At 46.7% G+C, this 13,335-nt stretch overlaps 1 protein-coding gene across 1 annotated transcript in view; it reads left to right on the top strand.

Annotated features, from left to right (window-relative positions):
- APOLTP (apolipoprotein lipid transfer particle homolog) overlaps positions 1-1,535 on the top strand; it is a 152,373-nt gene extending 150,838 nt beyond the window's left edge. Inside the window, exon 67 of the mRNA XM_088017372.1 lies at positions 566-1,535. Within this exon, the coding sequence (XP_087873498.1) occupies positions 566-570 (5 nt within the window). The 3' untranslated portion in view covers positions 571-1,535. The remainder of the gene's footprint in view (positions 1-565) is intronic.
- The last annotated feature ends 11,800 nt before the right edge of the window (positions 1,536-13,335 follow it).

Here is a 13,335-nt window from a genome sequence, read left to right as displayed (position 1 = left end):
TAAGAGATCTGAAAGAACAACTTTTAAAATAACTCACCTGCTAATGGCGACTTGCCTAGGGAGGGCGCCCAGCGTCCGTCACTTCTAAGTTGAAGAGATCCACACTTTGGTGTGAGCCACAGATTCCAGGCCTGAGGCTGGATTGCTCTCAAAGTGGAGGGAAACCACCCAGAGGTCACCTAATACTCTAGATCCATCCGAATGTCCCTGTGCTTTGGTGACCTGGATATCCTCTCTTTATCCTTCAGGAGTCAGCTCAGGCATGACCCCCCCCCCCCGAACTTCCCTTCACACCCACTTTGGGTTGGGTGCATCCCCCGTGCTCCCAAAGCCTTGGGTGCTGCGGTTCAGCCCTCCCCCTAAGCTGGGAACCCCAGGGTGGGGTCGAGGTTGGGGGGACACCATGTCTTGGTTCTCTGCACCGCAGGTGTAGGGAACCACCTGACCATACCTCCTGTTCTTTTCCAAAGGGGGAGAGGTCCTTTTAATGTGGGTTCCCCTGGGCCTGCTGCTGGGGACTCCCCATCCTCTGGGCACACAGCACGGCCTTCTCTTCTCTTTCCAGTTTGAGACTGTGCCTAAGCCAGCACCGGGCGGCCAAGGATTTCAGACTCCTTCACCTTCTCTCACCAATCCCAGCTCCCCAGTAAGGCCAGGATTCTTGGCTGGGACAGAAACACCAGCATGAAACGCCAGGAGGGTCAGGGATCACGCTTCCTCCACGTACAGCAAAGGAGAGCTCGGAGTCGAGGATTTCAAAATACTTCTGGGGATAATGAAGTTCACAGCTGGTCGGGAGGATTCTCTCCCTTCGTCTACACCTGCACTGCTCTCTAGGAGACAGCCTGGCCCCCTGGGCCCACCTCTGCAGTTGGACCTCCATTCCAGCAACTGTTCTTGTGCGCGAGGTTTTCTCTCTTGCTCAGCTGCTATGTCTGAGGCCTCCACTGTGTGAGCCTGGCCTGCCCTGGGGTCTTCCTGGCTCGGGATCGGCTTTCCCCGCCCTCTACAGCATCTCCCTTAAGACATGAGGCTCCTTGAAGTGGACTGATGGTCCCCAATTCCTTCATCATAGGCCTGTTGGGAGAGTGTCCCTCTTTAGGGTAGATACTGAATCTGGAACTGAATTGTTTTGGGGGGGGGCACTTGAGAGGGCCTCCTTTTTGAGGGGCTGGTTTCCACAAACACCTGCTAGGGGCACCCAGGCCCCAAGGATACAGCCTTCAAAGCTGTTCAAGGCAGACTTGTCCGTTAACTTTTTGTACTGAAAAGTAAATCCAGCAGAATCCCTTAACACAAACACTGGATTGATGGGGCTAATCATCCACTGGAATGATAGGAGTGGCTGTGAAATCTGCCCACCAGTAGGAGGCCCCCCAAGCTCTCTGTACCCAGAGTCCTAAGGTCCCGATTCTGGAACAAATGGCAAAGCATCAGACACCAGGAATGGGTCAACCAGAATGTGAGACGCCAGATTCAGTTGCCCAGGCCTCCCCACACGTAAATCCCCAGCACACAGCAGATGCTCAATAAAGTTTAGAAGAAGGAACTCTATAGAGAGTTTGAGAATTTTTTGAAGATGGAGTGAAAGGGGCCAGCCCAGTGCATTCCCAGACGCTGGAGGGACGTGGCAGGGGAGGGGTGCTCTGATTTGTTGAGCATGGGCTATACTGTCATGGGTTACCGAAAGACCCCAGAGTCCGGGCACTACTCTTTGAAAGATGTTTGATCTTTTCTTAGACCTTACAGTAGCCCAGTGAGGAGGCATGCATGACCCCATGTAATGGAAGAAGCAGGCTCAGAGAGCCCAGCGGACTTACACGAGGTCACCCAACCAGCAGATGGCCAGGCTGGCGCTGATCTGGGCCCTTTGGAGCCTCAAGGCTGCCAGCATCAGCCAGCACCTCCTACATTTGCAAGAGCTGTGCTCTATATAGTCTACCATTGACATGAAGAGTCAAGTGCACATTCGCCCTGTTCCAAGGCACATCCATAGTGCTTATTGATTTTTCCTTACTGCACATTAAAATGCCCGATGAGCCATGTCACACATGATCAGAAACGCACCCACAACCGTCAGCCGCGCTATGCTAGGCCTTGTTGCAGGGAACTCGGCCCAGGAAGAAAAGGAAGGAACGAGACTGTTCACAGTGGAAAGCAAATCACTGGAATATTGGAGGGGGGCTGGGCAGAGGCTGAGCAGTTCAGAGTTTGATGCGCCCATGGTTTATAACCACACGACCTCAGTTTCTAGATCTGTTCAAAGGATCGGTGATTTCCAGTCCAGACAGGAAACTGCAGAAGGTTCCCAACCTGCCTCCCACACTCTGTCCCCAGCCAAGCATTTACCAGGAAGACAGCGGTAGGCTGGGCACGCGCCCAGACCCCAAGGGGGAAGCTCAGTTTTCCTTTCTCAAGGCAGATTTGACGACACCAACACTTTGCAGTTTGGAGTGTATGGCTGGGTGTGCACGCACGTGTGCAGAATTCAGAGAAAAATGGATGGGACAGGGAACGATTCCATTGAAAATACCTATTAACAGGTCTACAGCATATAAAGAGCAGGTACAAATAAAATTTTTTAAAATCCAGTCTCCATGGAGTGACTTGGTAAAGGAGAGAACAGGCAAAAGAAGAGAAATACAGCTAAGGGGTAAACATTAGGCAGAAAATTTAATTTTACTGGTAACGAAATACAAATGAAAGTAACAATGATAGTTTTATCACGCTGCAGAGTAGGTATTTAAGTAATAATACCCAGAACCGGTGAGGCTGTGGGCAAAACCAGAGCCCTCAAATTCCGTAACTGGCAGTTTGAATTAGTACCTCAGGAGTGGGTTTCTAACGTCTTTTTAAAACCATTCATTCCTTTGACCTAATAAGTCCCACTCCTGGGACTTTATCCAAAACCAGGGAGGGAGGGGAAATAGGAATGATTCCCAGGAATTTCAAAATAACTTCATTATTCAAAATGATGAAAAATCACAGACCGCTAACAGGGAAATGACTTTTTAAAGTTGTGGTCTATTAATTTGATACACTATCTCGAACTCATTTGTCAAAAAGCCCAACATGAGGCAATATATTAACATGAGAAAAGATTAGCCTCTAAGTGAAGCAGAAGACAAGACTGCATACAAATCCGCACCAAGAATGACCGCATATGGACAGGAACTGGTAGGGGATATAGGAAAACGGAAACAGCTCGTATAGGAAGAGTGATCACACTGTAGGTGATAAGTTTTTTCTTTTAAAAATTCCTCTCGGGGGTGCCTGTGTGGTTCAGTCAGTTAAGTGTCCAACTCTGGGTTTTGGCTCAGGTCATGATCTCAGGGACCCGATCGAGTGGGGCGTGGAGGCTGCTGGATATTCTCTCTCCCCTTCTGGCCCTGCCCGCACCCCACATGCTTCCTCTCTCCCTCTAAATGTGACTCTTGATCTCAGGGTTGTGAGTTTGAGCCCCACATTGGGTATAGAGATCATTAAAAGGAAAAATAAACTTTAGGGGCACCTGGGTGGCTCAGTCGGTTGAGCATAGGACTCTTGATCTTGACTCAGGTCTTGATCTCAGGGTCATGGGTTTAAGCCCCGTGTTGGGCTTCACGCCCAGCGTGGAGCCTATTTAAAAAAAAAAAAAAAAAATTATTTAGAAAGAAAAATAAACGTAAAAAAAATAAAGATGCCTTGTATAATTGGTATGATGCTGTTTGTCCCAGAGGATTTTTTTAAAAATTGAAAGGAAGGGAGAGGAGAAGGGAGAGATAGTATTTAGTGAGTATAGAGTCTCAGGGAAGATGAAAACATTATGGAAGTGGAGAGTAGGGATGATTGTACAACATTGTGAATGTGTCTGATGCTGCTGGATGAGAGACTTAAAAATGGTAAATTTTAGGTTATGTGCATTTTACTATAGTAGAAAAAAATAGTAGGAAGGAAATATAGGCTCAAGGGAATTTTTTTGTTTCTGAAATCCGACCAGTTGGGGGTAGCCATGATATAAACAGCCCCTATAAACAGCCATGTCCCTGTTTATAGGGACAGAAGCCTAGAGGGAGAGGGGGAAGGTGGAGACAGAGGAGCATGGAGGAGGCAGGTGACCCCTTCCTACTTGAAGCTGCTCTCTGTCTTCAGGAAGAATTACATGCAGGTCGTTTCTTGGCGGAAGCTTCTGTAGGGGAGGGTAAAAAAAGGTTTTTGCTCTACCCATCTTGGGTTCTGTGGCTGGGGCCCTATCAATTATGCTGACAAGAGACAGACTGGCAAGAGGAAAACAGAAGTTTATTAGCATGTGCATCAAGCATGCACACAGGAACACTCACATGAGTAACAGAGGGAGAGAGGAAAGAGAGAGAGAGTTGACAAAAGAACAACACATTTTTAGAGAAGAGACAAGTCAAAGCAGAAGGACTTTGAGCTCCTAGAGGCAGAACACTGAGGGAAGATAGACGTACTGGGAAACTACGGTGGTTAAGGCTAGTCTTTAGCTGGGTTTGTTATGCAGATCCCTCTGGTGATGCTAAGGGACTCGAGTTTTCTCCAGGGATTAACCTGTGCCCTTCCAGGCAGGGAGGGGAGGGAGAAATCTCTATAAATTTAGTACTGCTCTAGGCAAATAGGGGAAGGGTGGAGAGCTTTTCCTGTGTCTGCTTCTTCCCGGTTGCCTTCAGCCTCAAATCCTTATCCCCATGGGGCATATTTTCAGGCAGCCCCTTCTGCTACCCTTGCCCTCTGTCACTCCCGTTCCTGCCATCTGTGGGGCTTCCGACCAAATTAAAGCATATAAAGAGCAAGTATCAATACATTTTTCTTTTTTTCACAAATCTAGTCTCCATGAGATGGTTTGAGTGAAGCCTGAGTTTTACAACAAAAGGGGGTGAGGGAAAACGGCTTATGTTTGACCACTGTCTAAATAAGGAGGAAACTGACCCAGTCAACACACATCTTGGGGAAAACCATGTGAGCTTTTATTACCTAACTTCAGTTCTGGATTATTCTTTAAAGACAGGGAAGGGGGTAGAGGTTGAGGTCAGATTGAAGCTCTCTGGCCAGCATTTCCACCCTCAGGGGAGGAGTAGAGCCGATGTTTGGCTGCTGAACGCAGAGGATGCTTTCCAGTGACTTTCTGTTGCCCCAGGGGCTCTGGGAGATGATGTATATCTTAGCCTATTTCTCCAAGAACAACTTGGAAGAATGTAGCATTTTCTGAATGTAAAGCTTTTCAAAAATTAGAGAAAAATGGTAACCTTAAGTCAACTGAAGACTTGTTTTATTTGGTCGTGGGGAAGGGGGTCTAAACTAATCAAGACAAGAAGGGGGCTGTCAAGGCCACAGTCTAGGCAAGCAAACTTGAAGGCCTAGAGGAGACAGATTTTCTGAGGCAGGGTGTAAGTACCAACAAGAACCTGAAGGGGTTCAGAACAAGTCTTCCCAAAATGTGCAACTTTGGCACGTGGACTATTTTGCACTGAAGGCAACTGAGACCCTGCAAGCTCAGGAGAATGTTGCCCCTCCCCTAAGTACTCAGAAGAATCTAAACTGAGGGGTCTTTCCCAGACTAAGGGCTATTACCAGAGATAAACTTTATCTGCATGATTCATCTGTATGGCAGGGCAAACATCTCATTACCAAACATCTGCTCTTCTTATTGCCCTGCCAATGCCCTCCGCCTTTGAAGCGCCAGACCCACACCCTGTCTCTTAGCTCAGGGCAGCATATAAACCTCATTTTTCCTTTCTGTCTTTGAACCTCTCCTGTGTACTCCTGTGGATTCCCATACATATAAAATTAAATTTGGTTTCCTCCTGTTAATCTGTCTCATGTCAATTTAATTCTTAGACCAGCCAGAAGAATCTGTGAAAGGTAGAGGAGACCTTTTCCTCCCCAACATACCAAAAAGGGAAAATAGCTATACCAGAAGAAACTTGGGAAGGTTGTTGCAGAGATACCACCATTCCCGAAGCCCCATGGTGGGAGGGGAAAGGAGAAACCTCAGGCATGGATCCTTTCCCAGGTGAAGGGAACCAACCTAAAGTAAACCTTTAGGAATGCTAATCTCAATGACATTTAAATTGACCCAGGGCGGGCACCTGGGTGGCTCAGTGGATTGAGCAGCTGCCTTCGGCTAGGGTCATGATCTCGGGGGTCCTGGGATCAAGTCCTGCATCTCGGGCTCCTTGCTCAGCGGGGAGCCTGCTTCTCCCTCTGCCTGCCACTCCCCCTGCTTGTGCTCTCTCCCTCTCTCTCTCTCTCTCTCTTTCTGGCAAATAAATAAATAAAATCTTTAAAAAAAAAAAAAAAAATTGACCCAGGGCCTAGAGGAGGAAAAAACACTTCCAAGTTTTTTATCAGGGTCATTGATATCGAAAGCCAACAATCACAGCACAATAAAGGAAAACCACACATGAAATTCACTTACATAAAAATCAAAGCAAAAATCCCAAATACAGTATTAGCAAATAAAATCCACCATGATCATTAAAGGGAGAAATCACCAGAACCAAGTGAGACTTGTACAGTATAAGGACACCTTTTAATTTACTTTATATTAATGTATTAAAGGAGATAAATCACGCTTATCATAGATGCTGAGAGGCATTTGACAAAATTGACCATCTATAACAAAATCTCTTATCAAATTAGAAAGAAGGATGCTTTCTTAACATGATAAAATTACACACATAGACTCACACATCCATCAAGCCAAAAATCAGCATCATCTGTAATGGTTGGAAGCAAGAGAAGTTTCCATGAGACTCTGGAACTAAAGAATGCCCCCTATCACTACTATTTTGTTTGGATGATTCTAACTGATGAACGTAGTTAAGGAGGGGCGGGGGGGAAGAAATCTGAGGAGAAAGAAAGAAGAGAAATAACTGTTTACTCTGGAGAGTCCAAAAGAAGAAATGGAAAAATGTGGCAGATGGAAAGAGATTTCACTAAGGGATAGGGTATGGAAGCAACGTACCCAAATACCTAGCCTTCCTATGTACAAACAGTAAGCAGTTGGACAAGTTAACAAAAGAAAATGTCCCATTTACAACAGCAACCCCCCACTCCATAAAAGTGCCAGAAACAAACGCACTGGAAAGTATACAATCCAGATGGAGCAATCTTTTTAAAGCCCCTGGAGGAGAAAAAAGACTTCAAATGTAAAGAAAGCTGTATTGCATATGTTCTTATCTAGAAAAAACTCAATGCGAGAAAGGTGTAACTGTCAATATTGAGTGTCGGGGAAGATGTGCAACTGGAGCCCTCACACATGGTGGGGGTGTGAGATGACGTGGCCACTCTGGAAGGAAGACAGGTTGGCAATTTCTTAAAAAGTTACACACCCTTTTGCCATACGGCTCAGCAATTCTCCTAGGGTTGCTACTCAAGAGAAATGAAGATGTGCACTCACACAAAGACTGGTGCACGATTACCCACCAACTGCAATGAATGAACAGGCAAGGTGTGGTGTGTCTGGACTATGGAAGGCTGCTCAGCAGTGAAAAGGAATTACTGGTATACCCACTACAAGAGAGATGAATCGCGAACACAGCAGGCTGGGTGAAAGAAGCCAGATGCTGCAGACCACAGGTTGTGGGACTGCATTTACATGAAATGTCCCGAAAAGGAAATCTAGTAAAGGCAGTAAGTGGGAGAGTGGCTGCCTGGGGCTGGCAGGAGGAACAGGGAGGGACAGCAAACGGCACAGGTGCTCTTCTTGGGGTGGAGTGTTCTAAAACTGGACCATAGTGATAGCTCCACAATTCTATAAATTCACTAAAAATCACCGAAGTGTACACTTAAAATGGGTGATTTTGAAGGTATAAAAATAAAGCCACTAAAAAAGCAACCTCTTAATTTTTTTTTAAAGTATTTATTTATTTGACAGAGAGAGAGAGAGAGAGAACAAGTAGGCAGAGAGGCAGGCAGAGGGAGAGGGAGAAGCAGGCTCCCCACGGAGCAGGGAGCCCGATGCGGGGCTCAATCCCAGGACCCTGGGATCATGACCTGAGCCGAAGGCAGCCGCTTAACCAGCTGAGCCACCCAGGCACCCCGCAACCTCTTAAATTTAACGTAAATATGCTCTCAACAATACCCCACTGGGATCTATGTGCCCACACATAATTTTTCAACTACATGAGCTGATTCTAAAGTTCATGAAATTTTTAAAAACAACAACAATAACCAGAAAATTTCTGAAAGAATAAAAGAACAACTAACACTATTAGGTACTAAAACAGATTATGATCCTGTAGTAATTAAAACAATTTCATACCAACAAATATATGTATGAAAATGTATATAAAATGTATCAATGGAACAGAAGTGAAAAATACACATAATACATTCAGGAATTTAACGTATAAGGAAAGAATTCCTTTCAAATCAGTGGAGGGAAGTACTCTCTAGTTACTGGTATTAGAACGACTTGGTAGCATCTGGGAAAAACACTGTTAGACCCCTCTACCTTTTTCTTTCATCCAAATGAATTACGGATGAGTCAGAGATTTAAACATAAAAAAAATCAGACTGTAAAAGTACTAGAAGAAAACCCAAAGAAACTTTTAACCATCTCTTGGTAGGAAAGTCCTTTCTAAGCAGGACTCAAACCCCAGAAATCCAGAATATATATATTTTATGATCTAATAAAAAGTTTTAAAAGGCTGCAAGCCAGCCTCAGTGGATTACTACCACTCCCATCCTAAACAACTATGAAACTAAGCAGAATACATAAAATAATCATTTGTAGGAACTGGAGAGCGCAGCACAGAGCTGCAGATCTTGAGAGAAGAGAAGTACTTGAGATAAAGTCCATGTTCACCAGGGCTTTCTTTGGAAAGGAGAAAAAGAATTGACACTGAGCAGGGATGTAGAGCCCAAGCAGAGAGCGGTGGTCTTATTAACTGGAAGTAACAGAGATCAGAGTTCAAAGATGCTAGAGCACCTAAGGCTTGCAAGGCAAGCACAGGAGAGGAAGGAGCCACACACAGGGAGCCCCAGAAATCTGCACAGAGGTTCACCTCAGATCCTTGGCCAGATCCTAAGCTGTGTATGTGCAGAACGAGACTCTGAGGTCTAGTGGAAAACAGCTCGGATGTGTGTGTGTGGAGGGGGGGAGGTAAGTAAACTGAACAGAAATATTAGAGGTCATACAATTCCAACCCTAGGAGGAAAGATTCTGATTAATCATCCGAGGCTTTCAGTTGACACCCCCAAAAAAGCCAGGCCTTAAGAGTGTGGCGCATACCCTAGGAGTAGGGGTCATACACTAGAACTTGGGAGGAGGAGAAGGTGGGATTTCAAATAGACCCATTCTAACAAAGCTGAAACCAAGCCTTGGTATGTTCCAGGTGATCAGTCAGTCAATTTAACTGTCTGCAAGAACAAGACTCAACATTCTTGGGGCGCCTGGGTGGCTCAGTTGCTTAAGCGTCTGCCTTCAGCTCAAGTCATGATCCCAGGGTCCTGGGATTGAGCCCCGTGTCTGGCTCCCTGCTCAGCAAGGAGCCTGCTTCTCCCTCTCCTCCCCACTCATGCTTTCTCGCAAATAAATAAACTCTTAAAAAAAAAAAAAGCAACATTCTTTAGAGGAAGATAATATAATCCAGAATCTTTACAACATGTCACCCACAATGTTCAACATACAATCCAAATTTACTAGCTGTGTGAAACAGGAAAACTCAGTTAATAAAAGCAGATCTACACATGACCCAGATGCTGGAATAGGCAAAGACCTGAAAATGTGTTAAAGAATTTGGAGGTAAAACGGGGACGATGGATGAAGAGATGGAAATTTAAGAGAAAAATGGAAACTCTAGGAAAGAACCAAATAGAAGTTTTAGAATGGAAAAAATACAAATATCTGAAATGAAAAATCTATCAGAGGAATTTAACCACAGACTGCACACAGCCCAAGAGAGGACTCGGTGAATTTGAAGATAGGTCGATGGTAGTTATCCAGACTGAAGCACAGAAAGAAACAAGAATTAAAAATGAAATGGAAAGAGGGGAAAAGAGTAAGAAACAAAGAACACACATCTGAGATTTGCAGGACAACATCGAGTTGTCTGATGTATGTGTAATTGGAGTCCCACAAGGAGAGAGAGAGAGAGAGAATAGGCCAGAAGAATGTCTTAAGGGACAATAGCCAGTAATTAATCAAAATTGATGAAAGATACCAACCCACAGATCCAAGAAGCTCCACAAACCCCAAAAAGGATTAAGACAAAGACAACCACACCTAGGCACATCATAAACTAATGGAAACCAAACAAATGGAGAAAAATCTTAAAAGCAGCTTGACGATGAAAGAGACATTCCATTTGTGGGAACAACAATAAGAATGACCGCTGAATTCATTAGAAACAGTGGAAGCCAGGGTTGGCCACAGGCAAAACATTTGCAGGAATGCGCAGGGCTGTGGGCCAAAGGCAAAGGAAACAAGAAGCAAATATCACATTTTGGGTTACCCTTCTATGTTCACATGGAGTAAGGTCCGCTGGGCAGGGATGGATTTGCTTTTGAAGTTCATCAATTTGGTCAGTTTTCTCTGATAAAAGTAACAAAAGATGTTATCACCCATGAGCACGGGTGGTTTTGGAACATGATTTGGGGAGTGGCAATTTTAATGCATCGTTGTCTGGTCTTCTGTATTTTGCTTTGTGCCCTGTGACAGACGATGAGGTCAGGCGTCCATAAGCAGGGACCTCCTGTTCTAGAGAAAAGACGTTGCCTGCCCCGGAGCCCTGCCCCCTCCAGTTGCCCCCACCTTTTCGCTACCGCATGTCACACCCAGCCAGCCTCTCAGCCTAGACTAGGGCAAGCCCTGCTCATTTCACTAGTCTCAGCGGGCTGACAGCCCAGAAAAGATGGTGGGGTGAACAAATCCATCTGTGCGCCCAGACCAGCTGCCCACCCTGCACTCGCTCTCCCGACCAGGGCTGGCTTCATGGGTAAGCACACTGCAGAGTCAGGGCCCTGCACTCGGAAGTACCCCCACGCTTGCCCGAATGCCCTGCTGTCACCATCTTGAGTCTTAATAGTGTTTGGTCCAGGGGCCCTGTGTTTCCATTTTACACGGGGCCCCACGAGTTATGTACCTTGTTCTGCTTCAGAGCCACTAAACCCTAGGTTCTCAGGTGCCTGAAATAGGTCAGAGTTTCCATAAAGCAAGGGGCTGGCCAGCGACAGAGCCCCTCCAAACAGGGCACCCTATCTCTGGCTCTAGAGTAACCATCCTGCAGCTACTTCCTAAAGGAGCCTTAAACAGCTTGACTGTTTTAAGGATTAGCAGCCCACTTGCACAAGAGTGGGTCCGTTTCACAGAACTGTGAAATTATTAGGAACAAGAGGGGCCAGCGCTAAAGGGCTGGGACCCCTTATACATATGCATTCTGTGCGAAAAACTCCTCGGAGGCACAGGACCCAGTCTGGCCTTCTGGGGCCCCTGGAAGTGGCCTGCCCTGAGCAGGACAAGTCTCCACAACCCTTTTTTTTCAACGTTAGAACAGCTCCCAGGGTTGAACAAAGGTGTTGTTTGCACGATAGCTGGCCCAGCTCAGCAGCAGACCAGCTGTGTCTCAGTGGCCCTCGTGGATCAAACCCACAGCTCAGGCCAGTCACCTCGGGCTCTAGCCGGCCAGCCTAACTGGGACCAGCCATTCCCAGCTGTGTTCCCGGATCTGAAAGGCCCTTCTCTTCCTGAGAAGCCTCTTTTGGGGTTTCAGGAAGGAAGTGGAGACAGAGACAGGAAACCACAAACCCTTATAACTCTAATAACAGTATCACCTTTGGTCGGCACCCCCGTCGGACAGACGCTGTGGTCACAGGGAGAGGGTGTTCCACAGGTTGCATTTCACCCCGAAACCCCACCCAACGGCTCTGAGAGGCCCACGGATGGAGACCAGCCAACAAAGCTGGGTCATGGATGCCCTGGGTCCCTCTGGCCTGGGGGCCTGAGGTCACATGTTTGCCTCTGCACCTCCTGGACCAGAGGAGCCCGCAGGGTTGGCTATGGCCAAGTTTCATTCTGCTGAAGGACACTGGTGAGGCTGGGGCCCAGCCAGCTCATCTGTCCCTGGGAACAGAGAACCCCAACTAGGAAGGGAAAGTAGGGCTGTCAGCTTCTACGTCTCTGAAGATAGCCTTACAGAAAGATGGAAGGACCCAACACTGTGCTTCTTAACCAAAGGGTGAGGGGTTCCTTGGCTCCAAGAGGACTTAAATGTCGCCTGTTTCCTTTTCCTGCCCGGACCCCAAACTCGGCCTCCAGAGCGTTTTGTTTTGAAGGCTAAATTTAAAGCCAGGATGAATCCCTCCTCTCTATCCCTGACACCTAGCCCTGTGCCCTAGCCGAGAAGGCTGGTGCCGGGCAGGGTCCTTGCTCCCCGAGACCAAGCAGGCAGTACCTGGAAGACCCTCAGACATAGGCATGAGCTCTTTGCCCCTTTTGTAACTGCGGTGACCACCCTGAGAGCCAATTAAACCCCCTTAAGCCTTCTGGGAACACTTAAGTCCTGGGCACTGCAGAAAGGATTAAGTCAACTGAGAAGAGGCATGTTTTTCCAATTAGTTATAAACCACCCATGTTGGAACTTGCGCAAAACTGGCCACTGGCTTTCATATTACCCAAGAGTCCTTGCTTGATCTTTCCCCATTAATAAGTTCACAGGGCTTTCAAGCAAATTTGGTTCTAAAGGCCCATGACCATGGAATCAACAGGATGCTCACAGAGAAATGCCTCCACCAGAAGGCTAAAGCCCAAAGTCTCATCTTCCATGAGCCAAGCAGCGAGGGAACAGATGGAAATTTGCTTAGACCTACCAAACATTTCCTACCTTGGGCTCATTAACACACGCCAATGTGTGCAATCATGTTTATGCTGGAATTGGATATGCATTTTACTACATGCATACATTTTTTTTTTTTAAACAGATTTTTTCCCACTGACATTTCTCTCCCATGCCAAGTCTGGTCCAGCCTGCCAAACTGGGGAGATCAAGAGCCTGAGCCAGTGAGCTCATTCTGAAAGAGCCTTGTCACAAGCCAGAAAAGCAAAGAATGTGGGGAAAGCAGAGAAAACGCCATTCTCACGCTACGAAGACAAGGCAGACTTGCAACGGGCAGGGAGCTCTAGCAGCAGGGGAGGGAAGACGAATGGGTCAGAGGAGTTTAGCAAGGTCATGCTTCTTCCCATTTTGCCGATGAGGAAACAGGCTCATGGAGACCACGCGTCCCAGGTGCCACACACATTGAGTTGTGGGGGAGCTGGGATTTGAAGCCATGTTGTCCAGCTTAGAACCCACTTTATCCCTTACGTGGTTGTATCTGGCAGGTGGTCCTTGCAGT

Source organism: Eumetopias jubatus, unplaced genomic scaffold, assembly GCF_037043125.1.
Source record: "Eumetopias jubatus isolate StellerSeaLion01/CBP00866 unplaced genomic scaffold, mEumJub1_p1.0 scaffold_12, whole genome shotgun sequence".
Lineage (NCBI taxonomy): Eukaryota > Metazoa > Chordata > Mammalia > Carnivora > Otariidae > Eumetopias > Eumetopias jubatus.
This window is presented reverse-complemented; position numbering and strand designations above follow the sequence as displayed.